This window comes from Notolabrus celidotus, chromosome 10 (assembly GCF_009762535.1).
Source record: "Notolabrus celidotus isolate fNotCel1 chromosome 10, fNotCel1.pri, whole genome shotgun sequence".
In the NCBI taxonomy this organism is placed as follows: domain Eukaryota; kingdom Metazoa; phylum Chordata; class Actinopteri; order Labriformes; family Labridae; genus Notolabrus; species Notolabrus celidotus.
In genome coordinates, this window is record NC_048281.1 from 30,260,173 (window position 1) to 30,278,982 (window position 18,810).

General features: G+C 40.1%; 1 protein-coding gene across 1 annotated transcript in view; it reads left to right on the top strand.

The window, feature by feature from the left end:
* Positions 1–18,810, top strand: part of slc49a4 (solute carrier family 49 member 4) — a 107,593-nt gene that overhangs the window by 1,872 nt on the left and 86,911 nt on the right. Inside the window, exon 2 of the mRNA XM_034694766.1 lies at positions 11,552–11,645. Coding sequence (XP_034550657.1) covers positions 11,552–11,645 — 94 coding nt within the window. The remainder of the gene's footprint in view (positions 1–11,551; positions 11,646–18,810) is intronic.

Sequence of the window (18,810 nt, forward strand, 5' to 3'; positions counted from 1 at the left end):
AATCCTACCCCTCTATTCACTATTTTCTGCCATTATATGAGTGCAATCCACAAGTCAAATCAAGGTAAAAATAGTAACCTTCTGTTACTACTACTGATAATATATCAAATAAATATAGATATTTTAAAAGCCTATCACAAAAACCCTTTAGTCCCTGCTCATGTAATGATTTGATAGTTGTTATGACATATAGGTGACCCACATAGGTGAATAGCCATCAATAGTGGACAGTGACTTGCATACAAAACAGATAGAAAATGTAGTAAATGTCAGTTATTTCTTTTCATAGTCTTCCTTGTCCAACACCACATTTAAGCACAAAAAGTTCTTCTTTTTACATCAATTTCCCCTTTTCTACATCCATTGTGTTGTCCTTAAAAAGTCAACATAAAAGCATCACACTCAAATGGAGCATATTTCTTTCTACATTGGGTAAATCTCACTCCATTTTTTTCTGAACATACTTATTGACTTTTGCAGGAGTTTCACTTGTTCAAGATTAATATTTCAATGTGGTGTTTGTTATAGGATTATAGGATTGGGATACAGTACAATAGAACTGTATTTCAGATATAGCTGCATGTCATGTATCAAAGGAAATTAATAGACATCACAAGAGAAAATGACTGGGAGGAAATACACAGATTGAATAGAGCAGGTGACTGTGTTTGACCTTATCCGACCCTGTGAGTCACCAGGAATGGTGCCAGTAATACTCTTACCCCTTTGGACTTGCATGATTTTATTTGAGTTCATGGTATTATTAGCAAATATATCAGAATCAGAAATAGAAGATAGACCAGATCAAAATAAAACAGAACCAGACTAAACCAGATTAGAATAGACCAGACCCCTGGCTACTGCAGCTGAAAGAACACATACCATGGTTAATTTGTGAGCCTTAGGTAAATTATTAGAAACAGCAACAGTGTGCTTCATTAGACAAAACTAGCAAACATCAACAGCAGTGCTCTCCACCAATATTGAATCTAGGCAGTATTGGAGTCAGGAAGGAGAAGGGGAATTGTGGACATCTCAGATATGACCACTTGAGCATTTGTATATTTATTGCACACCATATTATTGGAATATTAAACATTGTTGTTGGGTGCTTTTTAATATCATGCAGGGCAAACAGCAGTGCACGTCTACACAAACCTTTTAAACACTTTGGGAAATATGCTGGTCAGAGCATCTGGTCTGTAATTTTCAAGGCTGGATGTTTACCACTTTTTTTTTGCTGACCATGAGTACTACTAAACGGACAACATGGAGTCAGATTGCACACCATAAATCCCTATATTGTTTTCTCCACAGTGCAGCAGTATTTTCAGGTGCAGTAATCCTGTCCAAACTGGACGACAAGGGCATCTTGCTGTTATAGAAAACTTTCCAGAGATCGTAGGCATTATTCTGCTGGGCCCTTTTTTGGCCGTGAAGTTTGGCCTTCATATTTTCTTTCTTGTGTTCTGACCTTACCTGGCCTTTTCCAACAGAAGTTTTTAAGAGCTCCTTTCATGGCCTGACCTGAGTATAAGTGTTGTTAAGCTTCATTGTTGTTAATGTTGAGTTAACGTGAGAGGAAACACAGATTTTTTACATTTTGCTGGCATTTACCAAGCGGCAACCTTTTTTTCTAACGCAGCACTTTCGAAGATATTTAGATTACGAGAGGCACAGCTGACTTGATTGACAGGCGGGAACACTGTAGCTGTTGGCGAGGAGGCTCAAAGCCCGCCTCTTGTGTTGAGTTCAACATTTCCAATATGGCTGCCGTCGACAATTGGTCTCAAAACAGCGCTTCAGAAACAGATGGGTGACGCCATGAATACTACGTCCATTATTTATACAGTCTATGGCATTTACCTATTTCATTCTTTGAAACAACAGTTGTTGGTGTCAGCCATGATGACGTTGTTTAGGTTCAAGTGGCAACCTCCGGTCTAAAATTATGAGTCTAATGCGGAAGTGTTAAAAACTGCAGTTCATTGAGAATCCGCTTGAGGCTGGCTCCGGAAGTACTGGAAGTCACATACACATGAATGGGAAAAAGACGATCTTTACAGCATTAATAAACATGTTTACAGCCTGGTACAAAAGATGAGTGTAGTCTGGATAGCTCATTTCTCGATGTGCTCTCACTGTGAGGGGGGTGAATTTTTTTCGAATGCGGTAATTTTGAAGATATTGAGATTACGAGTCTTCCAATGAGAGGCACAGCTGCCTGCGGGAACACTGCAGCTGTTGGCTAGGAGGCTCAAACTCCGCCTCAAACGTCACACTTGCTCGACAGCAGCAATATGGCTGCTGCCGACGATTTGCCTCAAAACAGCTCTTCCGAAACAGATGGGTGACGTCACGGATACTACGTCCATATTCTATACAGTCTATGCATTTATCAAGCGGCAACCTCCGGGCTAAAAATATGAGGCCAATGCGAAAGTGCTAAAAAACTGCAGTTCATTGAGGATCCGCTTGAGGCTGGCTCCAGATGTACCGGAAACCACATACACACCAATTCAAAAAAGTTGATCTTTACAGCAGAAATAAACATGTTTACAGCCTGGTACAAAAAATGAGTGTAGTCTGGATAGCTCATTTCTCCATTGGCACACACTGTATGGGGGAGAATTTTTTTCTAACGCAGCAATTTTCAAAGATATTAAGATTACGAGTTTTCCATTATGAGAGGCACAGCTGACTTGATTGACAGGCAAAACACTGTAGCTGTTGGCGAGGAGGCTCAAAGCCCACCTCTTTCCGTCACACTCAGTTAGGTTGAGTTCAACATTTCCAATATGGCTGCCGCCGATGATTGGCTTCAAAATAGTGCTTCAGAAACAGATGGGTGACGTCATGAATACTAAACGTCCACTATTTATACAGTCTATGGCATTTACCTATGTCATTCTTTGAAACAACAGTTGTTGATTGCAGCCATGATGTTGTTGTTTAGGTTTGTGTTTGTAGAGGAAGAAGAAGAAACTAGTGGATGTGTTGGGGAGCTAATGAGAAGTTGGACTGAGGCAGTGACATGGGTACTTGTTGATACATGACACAACAGTTTTGACTGCGTCAGAGGCAAACATATACTGGTATTAGATCAACTGTATTTTCATTTTCAGGTTCATCTATCAATTGTTGATTTCACTAAGTCTACAAATACAATTAACAAATCCAATGATATATATATTTATGTTTAAAAGTATGAAACTTGAACAAGCAATGAAGACCTATTTTTAAAGAGTTACAAGCAGTAAGGATTGGTATTTTTGCTGGATGATTAAAGGTTTTCAAAGATCCTCTGTCCAAGTAAAAGTGTAAAAATGCTGATGCAATAATGCAAACACTTGACTTATTATTTCAGACTTCTCTCTTTACATCTGGATTCAGGATGGTGTGAAAACCACAGAACATTTTCAGAATGACATTGCATGCAGAAGTGCTCTCAGCTTGAGCCCCTGAGTCAGAGAGCACTTCACCTAACCAGTTCCTCTGCACCACCTGACTGACATGTTTTATGTCACGCCCGGGCACGACTGTCAGATGACATAAAACCTTTACAGTGCAGTAACATCATTATAGGCTGACGATGAACTCTACACAACAAGCACGATTTTGCCAAGACAATTACACAACTCATCTTGTGATTCTGAATCATTTGTGGTTTAGGGTGTATTGTTTGCCTTATTGTGCCCAGGGGCCACATTACAGCTGCTCCAAGTTAACGGAGGAAACTGTAAGGGTCGTCAGAGGAATAATAATCTAAACGTCTTTTAAGTTATTGCCAAAGTTTATACCCAGCTTAAAGCAGAATCTGTTTATCTGCTCATCATTCAGCACTTACAAAGAGCTGGGACATGTGTTTACCTTATTTGAACTACAAGTACATGATATGTTGTTGCATCTGGCTTATAATTGTTGACTATGTGTGATACACACACACACCCAGCCTCTTTCTCAAACATCACTGGCTCTGCTCCAACTTGCCTCTGTGGGAAATGTTAGGCTTCCCTTTGAGAGTTTCCCCTCCCTGCAGGTAGAGACGGTTGATGATCAACAACAAAGTAGATGCCGTCCAAGAGAGGCTCTTAAAATCTAGTCACATGATATCACTCAATCAGACTTTCTTTATTAAGCTTTTTTCATACAATGACATTGGAACACAAAGTGCTGTACTTAAAAACATCTTGAAATAGAATAAATAATAAATAAATAAATAAATAAAAAGACCCCCCCATCCTAATCCAAACCCCAGCCCCAACCCCAAACCCCAGACCCACCCCACAATCCTAAGGTAAAGAACACAATATATGCAACAATAATGAAAATAACAATAAAAATAATAACAATAAATAAATGAAAAATAAAAAAGAAGTTGCTGAAAGAACTGAGGAAACACTGGAGGTAAAATAAGATGTTTAAACTCAACTCAGGAAATTAAACTCACCAAAATAAAATACATTTCTAAGATAATAAAACACTTAAATATTAAACCATTAAAAGAAAATAAGATGCTATACTTAAAATTAATAAATGCATAAATAAAATAAAATAAAAAGTGACTAGATAATAAATAAATAAATAAATAAATAAATAAGTAACTAAATAGATAAATAAATAAATAAATAAGTAACTAAATAAATAAATAAATAAATAAGTAACTAAATAGATAAATAAATAAATAAATAAATAAAGAAGTAACTAACTAAATAAATAAATAAATAAATAACTAAATAAGTAACTAACTAAATAAATAAATAAATAAATAGATAAATAAATAAAGTAAGGTGAAACAAAACTGTTATAAGAATCAAACTCAGTTAAAAGTGAGATTAAAAAGGTAGATTGACCTACAGGAAGGTCTATATAATGTGCTTAAGACTATATATTGTCTGATTGAACAGAGTTTCTTCAGTAAAGCTTATACTACCTTTTAAAACTCCTGTGAGGAGTTTTAAGCTGGCTATGAAACAGACTGAAATCAATACTGACACTTCACTTTGAGCAAACAAAACCATCTGCAACAAGCCTGATCATTTCCAGAGTTATTTTGGTAACCTGGAACAGCTGGGGTCAGGTGTCAGACGATGGGATTTGCAGCAAGTTGTTGTAGAGTGACGTGTTTGAGTGTTCAAAGAAAGCAGCAGGAGATTTTTAAAGTAAAAAGCTCTTCATTTACATGCTGAGGACAAGATCAGCACATAGATAATATGTACCTTTTAAGAGCTGAGGTCTATATAATGTAAACAGGCTTGTAAATCCTGTTGGTAACTGCAGGCCTCCCTTAAATGTAGGTTACTGTCTTTGTGTGTCACTAATGCAACAGGCTGAAATATTAGCCCACATGCATCACAGAAAGAATGATAAGATCTTGGCAACAACATCATTATGATGCAAAGCTGCAGAAACACAATCTGATTAACTGATTAGTGTCTGTTTGCACTTCATTATTTCATCCACTGATAAGGAAATAGTCAAACAAGAGGGGCTGAGTGCTTCTGGGACTCTCTCTGAAAATGTGTCATAACGGCTGCTGTCTGGATGTTCAGTGAAAACAAAACATATGTTGCCATAATAGATCCAGGACTGCGGCAAACTTTTGTTTTTCTTTCGGCTCAAAAAAAGTACATCAAAGCGACAAATTAATACAGTTCTTTGAGCAATTTCTTGCTATGTTGTGCAACAATCCTAGAAATGGTAAAACAGATAAGAAGGGGCTGGTGGGGATGTTTCAAAGCGACTCATTTCCTACTTGTTTAAACAGAAATTCAAATTCTGACTGACTGACGAGTCTTAACAAAAGAAAGAAATCTCATTAAAAAAGTCAAATTTGAAGAGAATTTATTTAACAAGCTAAACAAAAGATCACAGAATCTGCAGGCTAACAATGTCAGATTGGTTTGCAGATAGTGGCTACCATTAGCAGAGCTAGCACCACCAGCTTTTGGCCCTCCCTACAGGTTAACGTCCACATGCCTGTGGTCTTTCTACACTGTAGGCTTTGTCAAGTTAAACAGACACATCTTATAACAACTTTATCTCCAACTGCTTGATCAAAATAATGCCAAACCACCAGCACTACAAGATACCTACAAGAAACATGAAAAACCGGTTCTCAATTGAGCGCTGGCTCCAAACCGGCCCTGAAACTGCCATGTTAGGTTATTAGCCACAACATATGACTGGTGCTTCTTCTGGTGCTGACTTGTCTGGGTGTCAACCTTTAATTTGTCACTGGTTCGATTCTTGGCTACCTCCTTCATTTCCTGACCCTCTTCAGCTCCCTGATCCAATAAAATCCCCCCTCCAGAATGAAACCCAGAAGAATAGCAAGTTCTGAAAACTGTCGAAAGAAAGTTTGAAAAGTAAAAAAAAAATCACCTACTTGAACACCAGATCAGTTCACTGCCTGCTTTATTGACTTACTGTTTCAGAACTGATTATGTTTGCTCAGTGTAAGCTTCTACTCTTTGACAATTCTCTGTATTGCACTTGCAGACTGTAGACACTTGTTATCAAAGCGGCCTCTTAAAGCTAAAGTGTCATGCACAGGGACAGTTTGGATTAAAATCATTGAAATCAGATTGAAAGCGAACTAATTCCCTTCAGCCTGAAACAATACTATCCTAATAGTCACTTTAACATTCACCTATGGCCGTATCATAAACTTAATGATATGTTTATTTTAAAGAGTGAAACAGCTCACAGGAACTTATATTCTGTCAGGGGATTCAACATACAGACACCTAACTTCTGACTTCTGAGGGGTCGACTGATATCATTTTTCAAGGTCAATACAGATGCAGATTATTAGTAGTTCATGAGACCAATAACCAATAATTGAACTGATATGCATTGACAGTAGTAGTTTCTGATTACCCGTTATGGACATCCATCTGACTGCCAGGGCATTTCCCAAGCTGTCATCCAGCTAACACTACCCTACCCTTCTCCTGTGGTTTGGGGGTCCATCTCCTTTAATCCACTATCTGTTACCTTTGAAACACAAGGACTGGTCTGGAATACTGTGGTAGCTTGAATGGCTGTTTTTGGGCATCTCATACTTAGTCTCTGTTTTGACTCTGATACGATCACAGACTGACCAACTTACACTTCATTTCCTGGCCTTGTTGTAAGTTCAGCCTCTTCCTGTCCACTGAATTACTGCAGCAGCTTTCAAGGAATAACATAACAAAATACAGACATAACAAATATGAGTCATGCAACTCTTGATAACTGATATGCATTCACAGTAGAAATGAAAATCTTTCTCTCATAATTTATAATGTAGATCTATTATTTAAAAGAACAAGGCCACTTCATTACTGATTACCAAACATGAACATGTTCAGCAGCAATAAAGGTGAGTTTTTATCTCTTGGAAACTGTACACCTTTTACAGTCCATGTATATATTAACCAGGACTACAAGTGCTCAGATTTTTCACGTCCTCAAGTAAAAGCAAAAACAGAGAGTCAGCCAAATGCTGAGTATCCTCCCCTGATAATCAGTCAGGCCGATAATTGGTCCACCCCTACTCCTGACTCTAAAAACAGACTGCCTGACAAACTCCTGGCGTGCACCGTGAGCTCGTATTGGCATGTTTGGCCTGTATTTCCCATCCAGGATCAATAACACTCAGCTCCAGGCCCTGCCCTGTTTGTCTGCTGCAGTGTCTATGTAAAGCCTCAGCAGCTGACAGCTCAGATGGAAAGAGAGGAAAAAGGAAGTGGAGAGAGTTTCCCTAACCGGGCATCATGTGGGTGAAACTGAGAGCAGACACGTCTGAGTTTATGCAAGGCACTCTTGTCTTTATGATTGCTGTCATGCAGGCTTTATTGAACAAGGATTGAGATGCTGTTGTCTTTTTACATATTTGATGATACACTCTCCAAGTTGTCACTTTATTTGATACAGGTAGTTAAAAATAACACAGCTATTTTCAGCTGCAGTCTGTTCTGATTATTTAATCTGCACTACAGTGACAGGAATTTATCTTATTTTGTCAAACCACGTCCAGTGTTAGCATGCTAAAGATGGAAATATCTCTGTGACTGCAAAAAAAAATTAACTGACCACAAACTAGATCCTGTCTAATGCTCATGCAGTTAAATCAACTTCTCTCTGAACGTATAAAGCAATGTTTTACATCATAAAGGTTGTGTCTATTGCAGGTCTGTTGTACTAGAGGGTGAAACTGACCGTACTATTTTTGGATGAGTCATGCTCTAAGTTTCTGAGGAAATAAATATTTGCAAGCTCAAGCTTCTCAAATATGGGTGTAGCTACTACAAAGAGCCAAAAGCCGCTGAGAGGCTGAGGTTGGGCCTAGTAAAGTGTCTTAAACGCTAAAAGCAAAAATCATTGATGTACAAAAAGTAAGTTTAACCTTTTATTAACGAAAAAGGATAATCAGCTCACGATGAAGTGCACGAACAGATGATTGAAGTGATCAAAACAACACCAAAGAAGTACGGAGACCAAGCTCACCCCCTTCTCTCTACCTCCAAACAAAAGAAAAAAGGTGACCTAAATGAACTGAATATCCCCGCCTCTAACACATGACCCGGAAATAATCTAATTAACTGACCCTGCAATAAACCCTATACAAACAATAGCCTACCCTAAACCTCAAAATAAGATACCATAAACACTCAAATCCTTCATGGCTCCTACAATGGGATTTTCATTTTCTTTCAACATGTCATGTTTAATTAAAAATTATGTTTTTTGACAGTTTGTTGGATAAAACCAGCAATTTTAAAACGTCACATAAGTCTTTGGTGAAATAGAGATACAAGTTTTACTTCAGTGTTAGACTAGATATAAAGATATTATCATAATTGAGAAAGTCCTTTGTGGCGCTCCTGCTCTAGAAGGTACACTACTGTTCAAAAGTTTGGGGTCACCCAGACAATTTTGTGTTTTTCATGAAACAGTCCCTCCAGGATTTCGCGGGATTTTTTTGAGATTGTTGCGGCCCAAAAAGCCTGATTTTGCGGCAGCTTTTTGAAAAAATTGCGGTGAAAGTTGCGATTTTTTTTTTTTCATTTTTCCCCCAATAACATCTCAGGGGCAAGTAAATACGCTAAATTACAGTTGTTTTTAGAAAACATTCTTGATGTGACCACTGTGACTGTATTTTGATTCTCTTGATTCACAGAAAAATGCCATGAAAGGGCTGTATTTCACATTTACGACGGTCCCTGAATGCACCTCATAATGATGGGCACTTGACAGGCAGTTCACGCACTCTGAAATTAATCTGCATCTTTGATGACAAGGAGTTGATCAAAACTTACTAAATGTGTCTGATGTTTCACCAAACTAGAATAAAGCAAGCTGTAGACGCAGAGCTTTTTACGGTAATGGCGGCAACAATGTCACACCTCAAATAGTAGTACCTTAAATATTAAACAGACGCCCCGTGGATGTGTCTGTGTCTGTGTCACTAACACACACCGGGGGTAAAATCCTCAATGAAGATGAGACAGATGCATGGAGGAGGGAGAGCTGGTTCATAAAGCACACCTGCTGCAGGTAGAGACCAAGCGAACACTGAGCCCCTCAATCTATAAATAATAACGTTGTCATCGTCACTTGTCCTGCCTGCTGTCCCCTCTCTTCACCTGTTCTCTGTGCGTGTTTTGCTGTTGAAAAGTGCCGATCAAGTGAGGACTTACGTTTATGTTCCTAGGAAGTGAAATTGATGACAAAACCGATGACGTACAGGGGCTGAGATTGAGGTAATTGGTCAAATTTGTGGGAAAGTTGCGGTGATTGTATAAAATTGCAAGGCCGCGAAAAAATCGCGCTGATTGGTTGAATTTGCGTTGATGGTTGCGATCGCGAAATCGCAACTTCCTGGAGGGACTGATGAAAACTCACACTTTTATTTATCAAATGAGTTACAAAATGAAAAGAAAATATAGTGAAGACATTGAGAATGTTAGAAATAATGATTTTTAGTTGAAATAATAATTTTGTCCTTCAAACTTTGCTTTCATCAAAGAATGCTCCCTTTGCAGCAATTACAGCATTGCAGACCTTTGGCATTCTAGCTGTTTATTTGTTGAGGGAATCTGAAGAAATTTCACCTCACGCTTCCTGAAGCACCTCCCACAAGTTGGATTGGCTTGATGGGCACTTCTTGCATACCATACGGTCAAGCTGCTCCCACAACAGCTCAATGGGGTTGAGATCTGGTGACTGCGCTGTCCACTCCATTACAGACAGAATACCAGCTGCCTGCTTCTTCCCTAAATAGTTCTTGCATAATCTGGAAGTGTGCTTTGGGTCATTGTCCTGTTGTAGGAGGAAATTGGCTCCAATCAAGCGCTGCCCACAGGGTATGGCATGGCGTTGCAAAATTGAGTGATAGCCTTCATTATTCAAAATCCCTTATATCTTGTACAAATCTCCCACTTTACCTGCACCAAAGCATCCCCAGACCATCACATTACCTCTACCATGCTTAACAGTTGGCGTCAGGCACTCTTCCAGCATCTTTTCACTTGTTCTGCATCTCACGAATCTTCTTCTGTGTGATCCAAACACCTCAAACTTTGATTCGTCCATCCGTACCTTTTTCCAATCTTCCTCTGTCCAATGTCTGTGTTCTTTTGCACATATTAATCTTTTCCTTGTATTGGCCAGTCTCAGATATGGCGTTTTCTTTGCCTCTCTGCCTAGAAGGTCAGCATCCCAGAGTCGCCTCTTCACTGTAGGCGTTGACACTGGCGTTTTGCGGGTACCATTTAATGAAGCTGCCAGTTCAGGACCTGTGAGGCGTCTATTTCTCAAACTAGAGACTCTACTGTACGTGTCTTCTTGTTCAGTTGTGCACCGGGGCCTCCCACTTCTCTTTCTACTCTGGTTAGAGCCTGTTTGTGCTGTTCTCTGAAGGGAGTAGTACACATCGTTGTAGGAAATGTTCAGTTTCCTGGAAATTTCTCGCATGGAATAGCCTTCATTTCTAAGAACAAGAATAGACTGTGGAGTTTCATATGAAAGTTCTCTCTTTCTGGCCATTTTGAGAGTATAATCGAAACCACAAATGTGATGCTCCAGATACTCAACTAGCTCAAAGAAAGGCCAGTTTTACAGCTTCTTTAACCAGCAAAACCGTTTTCAGCTGTGCTAACGTAACTGCACAAGGGTTTTCAAGATGTTTCTAATCATCCATTAGCTTTCTAAAGCGATTAGCAAACACAATGTACCATTAGAACACTGGAGTGATGGTTGCTGGAAATGAGCCTCTATACACCTATGTAGATATTCCATTAAAAACCAGACGTTTTCAGCTAGAATAGTCATTTACTGCATTAACAATGTATAGAGTGTATTTCTGATTAATTTAATGTTATCTTTATTGGAAAAAACAGTGCTGATCTTTCAAAAATAAGGACATTTCTAAGTGACCCCAAACTTTTGAACGGTAGTGTACCTTTTGATTGGATGAAAGCTGACCTCTACGTGTTAGTGACCTCAGCAGTGTTCACTCCCTATCGTTCCTTTTCCTAAAACCAACATGTGTTTTGTCTTCCAGGTCTGAGGGCGTCCCTCCTCCTCTCGGGGTTCTTCATGCTGCTAGGAGCGGTCCTGAGGTCCCTCCCACTATCAGAACTGCGTCTCAGACGATGGTGAGACTCCTCTGTAAACATTATGCTTGCAGACAGTTGAGGGGTGCTGATGTGTGATGATGAGCCTTTAAAATGTAGAGGAGGCAGAGAGCGGAGCCTCCTGATTGTCAATGTGGTCATAAGCCTTCCATTATTTCCATAATTGGAATTTAATAGGCAATCTTTCCCAGCAAAGCATGACCAGCTACCTTTTGTTATTGACCAGAACTACTCACTGTTCTGACCTCCCTCAACTAGTGAGCTCACAATTAGAAGAGAATCAGGAACACTGTTTGGGTTTTAAAGCGGCTTCTATTCCAGAAACACAAAATATATAAGCATGGAGGAATCCTTAGAAACAAGGTTAAAATGATTGTGAAATTTTCAACTTGAATTGAAAGGATGAGACCTTCTCCTGTGTTCTCATTGGCAAGGAGTTCTATGATGTGATCTGACTTTACAGAATAGTTTTTGCATCTTTAACCCTCTATGATGCAGTGACTCTTGAGAGGTAGAGCATCAGATTTACTTTAAAACCAAGCGGCAACCTCCAGCTGTGAGAATTGAAGCTGATTTCACTCATGCAACACATGCAGGCTATAAATACACAATATATGCATGCACAAACAGGGTCTCATGGACATTCACTAATAGAGAGATGTCTTTGTGATTTAACTTAATTCAAACAGCCCTTTAAAGCAGACAAAAATCACAACATACAGAAATACAACCAACCAAAGGCAGCCTCACTGAGCCACATAATCAAAATACTGTGAGGCCCAGAATGCACTCACAATGTTCAATAAATAGCATAATCACAACAGGAGTATGGTTAAGTCTATACATCTGTCTAAACCAAGCAGCGACCTCCGGCCGTGAGAATTGAAGCCAATGCCGAAGTGTTAAAAACTGCAGTTCATCAAGGATGAACGGGGGGTGATTTTTTTGTGAGAAAACACTGTAGCTGTTGGCTTGGAGGCTCAAAGTCCGCCTCTTTACCTTACACTCACTTGACAGCAGTTATGTTGAGTTCAACATTTCCAATATGGCTGCCGCTGACGATCGGCTTCAAAACAGCACTTCAGAAACAGATGGGTGACGTCACAGATACTACGTCCATTACTTCTCCAGTCTATGTTTAGAATGTGTTTCAGTAACATGTTATTGTTGTTGAACGCAGTGCAACATGCAGTAGTACTCTGACAGGCTCGTTTGGGGATTGTGTATTCAGCTGTATTGATCCCAGCCAAGGTCCTGTTCCTCTCTTCAAAGCAGAGCCCTGTAACCGATAGGCCGACAGTCAGGAAGCATTTGGCTGCCTTTGACAGGCAGTTCAATACCGTGTGGATCCTTTACATTCCTTTTGTGTGTCCTTGCCTCTCTTATCAGACAGTCCTTCACTGGAAGACAGGCCATCAGTGAGACACATAAAAACTTCCATCATTCTGTTTCATTCTCAGTTTAACTCGTGAGCTCACCGTCCCTCTTTTTCCAACGAGCCAGAGCTGTAAGAAGGTCATTTCAATTATAATTTGCCTTTTAGAAATGCAATTTCATTGAATATTTCTGAGTGGTAATCCGTCTAATGATTCCTATTGGGCTCTACAATGGGGCAGTTTATCATAAAATATCAATACTTAGAGGAAATTGTATTTCCACAGAATGGGTCACGAATCACTTTCACTCCTTGGGTTTGAGGATTTTAAAAATAATTTTGTCTTTTATAGAGCAGATACATCAATTTCATTCCTCGTTCTCTTTCTCTCGTGGTTCACGAGTCTGGGTTAGGAAAGCCATTAGTGGAGTGAACAGCAAATGTAAGAGTGAATCAGGTCTAGTGTTGGGAAAATAATAAGCTTAACTTAAAGTATATTATATTTCTGATTCTCTTTTCATACAGCCTGACCTCAAAACGAGTACGGACGTTTCGCTGTGAAATGTTCGGCTTTGTGTTTGGGTTGTAGAGCGACAAGTGTGGTTTGTGTTATTGTGAAGAGTCTTGACAGTCCGTGTTCAGAGCTCTAAATGCTCTACCCAGAGTTAAAGAGAGTTATTACCAAGTGGCAACCTCCGGTCTAAAAATATGAGGCCAATGCAGAAGTGTTAAAAACTGCAGTTCATCAAGGATCCACTTGAGGCTGGCTCCGGAAGTACTGGAAACCACATACACACCAATTCAAAGAAGACGATCTTTCCAGCAGAAATAAACATGTTTACAGCCTGAGTGTAGTCTGAACAGCTCATTTCTCAATCGGCACACACTGTACGGGGGGTGGATTTTTTCATAACGCAGCAATTTCAAAGATATTAAGATTCAGCTGACTTGATTGACAGGCGGGAACACTGTAGCTGTTGGCTAGGAGGCTCAAAGCCCGCCTCTTTACGTCACACTTGACAGCAGTTATGTTGTGTTCAGCATTTCCAATATGGCCGCCGCCGCCGCTGATTGGCCTAAAAACAGCGCTTCAGAAACAGATGGGTGACGTCACAGATACTGCGTCCATTATTTATACAGTCTTTAATGACAACATGATATTGACATGCATCTTGTGATGCACTTGGACACATCATCAGTGACAGTACCTGGGGTCACAGGGGGTTTCAGGTCTTACAACTTCATACCTACTCACCCAGGCGACCTGACCAAGAGTGATCAGTTCCCGGCCTGTGTCCAAGAAGCATTTGACCACGGCTTGTCCCTGGTGATCCACAGCCATCTTGATGCCTTTTCGGCAGCCTCCTGCGTGCTCCAGTGATGCCCAGGAGACTGTACGCTTTGCACAATGATCTTCCTGCAAAGCCCCTCCCTCCTACATCGATGGGCATGCACCGTGACAACAAATGTAGTCTTGGTTGTGCTTTGTCCCTGTATTCTTGCCGTAGTTTGACAAACCTACATCACAAAAGCAGAATCACAGCCTCCTTCATGTCTCAAGCCTCCTAAATACAGCCATATAAGTTGGACAAGGAAAGATGTAACGTTCAATACCAAGCTCTACATTTTTCAAAAAGAGCATTATTCTGTCTGCTGAGCTCAAAATGCACAAAGTTCAAGGTGTGTGTCCCGGGTCAGAGCTGCCTGCTGCTCTCCCACTGCATGATGGGATCGGCCTCTCACAGTCTTGACCTTTCGCTCTTTAGATCTGGTATTCAAGTGGAAAAGCAGACTGCACAGTGAAAGCCAAGACAGCGTGAATCACTCTGCAAATGTTAGCTCTGACACAGTGCAGCCTCATTTGCATATTAAATGTAATAGGTTACGGCTCTTGAAGCTTAATGGATGACACAGAGGATTAAAAACGGTGAAGTGCAGGCTGATGGAATCATGCAGCTCTCTGCTGCACCAGTAGATGTCACTCTTTGCTTTACAGTTGATGGAGATGAGACTATCAGACTGTGAGAGCTTTGTTTGAGTCTGCTGTGTGTGGCTGACTCTCACTCTTTAGATTTTTCTGACCACTTTTTAAAGCAGAGATGAGTCTGGCTCCAGGCTGCACAGCAGATCTGTGGGCACCCTATGAGCCGGCTCACCCTGAGATCCTCAGGTGGGGCTCTTCTGGTCGTTCCAAAGTGGAGGTGAAACACAAAAGACGCTCATGCTATTACATTGTGCCTGGAGAAGAAAAGCTGCAGAATCAATTACTTTAAAACCATCTTTCATGTGATGCCTTCTTCTTAATGCATTTTCATTTTAATTAGAATTTTCTCATAGACAGATACAAAACAAACAGATAAATAGATACACAAAAAAGAGACATTTTGGAGGTTGGAATCAATCAGCAACAATGTGAAATATGCAATTTACATTAATATAAAGTACCCCTGTAAAAGAAAAAAATATTGGATGTAGGAGAAAGAAAAAAGAGAAAAAGAAAACAAACAAAAACATGTAGGCAATGTCATTTTAGGTGCCTGGAGTCCTGTGAGGACTGAGTAAGGTTACAGTATTTCTGAATTAAGAGGGCAGAAGCTAATCACTTGGAACTGCAGGCAGGTGATTTTTTTCTCTAATGTAATTCAGAAAGGGATTCCATATTTTATGAAAAGTCTTTGTCAAGCCTCTTGTGGAATACTACATAGAGAACGTCCTTTATCCAGTGTGCACAGGTAGGTGGGCGTGCATCTTTCCATCTGAGTGATATTAAGCACCTGGCAAGCAAGGTGACAGCGACACAGTCAGCTTCTGCCTTTGAGAGTGGAAGTATGACTGGAGGATTAACAAAGATACCGACAGCTGGGCAAGGGACAATCTTATTGCATTTTAAGTGTTTTTTTTAAACTTTGTCTTATTCAAATTATTTTATTGTCTTTATTATTGATTTCATTTCACGATTTCCTCTATTTAGATACTTTTATTATTTGTTTTTATTCATTTTTAATTCCTTAGATCACTTCTTCTTTTATTTCCTTTTATTGGACAGGACAATTAAAAAAAAAAAAATCTTTTTTGACTAATTAACAAAAAAAAAAAATCCAATTTCTTTTTTAATTCCTCTTTTTCATTTGTGGCAGTTATTTATTTTATTTTATGTTCTTGCTTTCATATCTTCATTATTTCTCACTTTTATTTATTTTTATAGTTTTATTTCTCCAATTGATTTTAAGTCTTCCTGTTTAAATTGATTTTATTTTACTGTTTTTATTTCTTTTACCCTGTTTTCTCTGTTTTTCCTTTTCTTATGCTGCTGAATTTTTACATTCTTACCTCTTTTGTTCTCTCTTTGTTTTTTTTAAGTTATATTTTGGGGCTTTTTTGCCTTTATTGACAGGACAGCTGAAGACAGGAAATGTGGGGAGTGGAGGGTGGGGGAAGACATGCACTAGGTGGTCGAACCAGCGACCTTTGCGACGAGGACTAAGGCCTCTATACGTGGGGCGCTTAGCCCACTAGGCCACCAGCGCCCCACAACTTTTGTCCCCTTGATTTATTTTCAGTATTGACGGTACCTTTGTGTCGTCTTAGTCACATTTTTTTGGGGGGCCAGTACTGAATTTTGTGATTTGCCTGTTTATCAAAGCCCTTAGTAGACTCTTATTTTGAAAGGTGCTACATTGAGTTCTTTAATTCTTATCTTTGGGGGACGAGCCGGCTCCAGAGTTTGAGGTCCATCCAGTGAACAAACACTGAGTTTGAGTTCCTGCTCAGCTTCAAAAGTTTCCTTGATGCTTCCTGCAGATCTGTTTGTTCCGCATGCTGTTTCATGTTTCCAGGGGATTGTTTCCCTCTCTGATTGTGAAGCCCTCTTGTGGAAGTTAGCCGTTTCTTTGTTTACAGTTTTTAAGATCTCTTCTGGAAAATCAAATGCAGTTTGAACCTGGTAGAGGTGGAAGATCCTCTCCTTTTATCACCAGGAACTTCAGCCGCTTCAGTCACGTCTGAAAACAGTGGTGAGTGTTTGTTTTGTGGAGTTCAGATGAGGAGAGGAAAGGAAAGGCAGTGTTGCATCGGAGGGTCACTGATTAGCCCTCACTGTGATGAGGTCTGCTCTCGAATCAAAGACATCAGATTTTTACCCTCCTCAATCTCTTGTTTTCACGCCTCTACTCTTTTCTCCGTCTCCCCCCGTCTCCCTCACACATTCAAACAAAGACCAGCTGTGTGATTAGTAAGTGTCTATCAGTCAGATCTCAGACTTTCTTTTCGACACTGTCTGATTGGCCATCAGAACACATTGTGGGTCCCGCAGCAGGCTGTCTTATTACTGTGGCGATTGCTGTGGTGTCATTTTCCGGACAGAGTTGGTCTGGCCTTTGTGTGAAGGCAAAATTGGTTCCTGTCAGTCTCGCAGGACCTGAAACACAGGGTAGATTTGAACACTGTGCCGGCTTCTTTGTCTCAGTCTCCATCAGATTTTGGTCTGACAGGATTCATCAATACTGATTAACGTAATCATCGGGTTGAAAAAAAAAGCTGCTCGCTTCCCTTCGCTTTGCTCCTCCTGCCCCATGCAGTCCTTCATCCTCGTGTTAGTCACCATCCGTCCTCATCACCTGTCACATTAGGGGCAATTTTCACAGTCACATCCATCCTGAGAGCTTCCAGACAGAACTTTAATAGTTTTAGAGAACTGTCCAAAACTTTTGTTTGAAAAGCTGTGGAGGATGGAAAGATGATTATGAAGCTTTTTTGGCTCGTTTTCTTGTTTTCTTAGATTAAAAAAGGAGAGAATGAAGAATATGAAATGCTTTGATACTGACAAAATCAGGAGGATCTGCAGCCTCTCAGTTTCTGACCTCATTATTCATGTAGTGATCTGAGTGGGCGGGGATTAGAAATACTATCAGATAATCATTGGCATCTGTTCAACAAGTCTTTGAATAATCACACACACACACACACACACACACACACACACACACACACACGCACCTGTCCAATTAACGGCTTGTTTGTGTGGCAGTCACGTTAACCAGCAGCAGGACAAGGTGCTGCTAGTATCGTGCACTGTCAGCGTCTGTCTCAAGCTTTATGTCAGTGTTTCTGTGACGCGGCGGATGTGTATGTTACATGTTACAGCCATGATCAGTCTCTGGAAATACGTGTGTAGTGGTGTGAGATTCAGAACATTCAGAACAAATCTCACGGTTCGGATCGGATCACGGTTTTGAGTCATGGATCGGATCATTTTTCGGATCAGCAAAAATAAAAGAAAGAAGACAAGACAAATATAACTTTGTCCTCCATTTATTTTGTTAAACCCTTGTAAACTTTTGCCCATTGAATAAAAACAACATTCAACTCAAAATTTACTGCATGTGCAAAGCACCCTATCTGTGGCCCCAGTCCTGCCCATAGACTGTAAATAAAAATGGACAGGGTTGCTCCGCCTCTTCCCGTTGTACAGTTCTGAAGCCAAAAAATCCCTCTCCTGGGCGCCGCCATTGTGCAGCCAGAGCCTGTGAAGCCTTTGTAATAAGCTCCGCCTTACAGCGTAACGTCACAAGACGCTGTGTGCCCTTTGAAGTTTGGTTCTACGGCGGCTGTGAATCAAAGGAAACCAGGAAGTAAAACCCCGTTTTTTAAACTCTAATAACTAACGAAAAAGAAACTTTTCAGAAAAAAGAGGCCTTGGACACAAAACACTCAAATACTAACTACATATAACCACAGCATACGGATGTGAGAAACATTCGTACGACGTGTATTTATTTTTTAAAGTTTGATGGGGGAGACGGATTTTTTTAC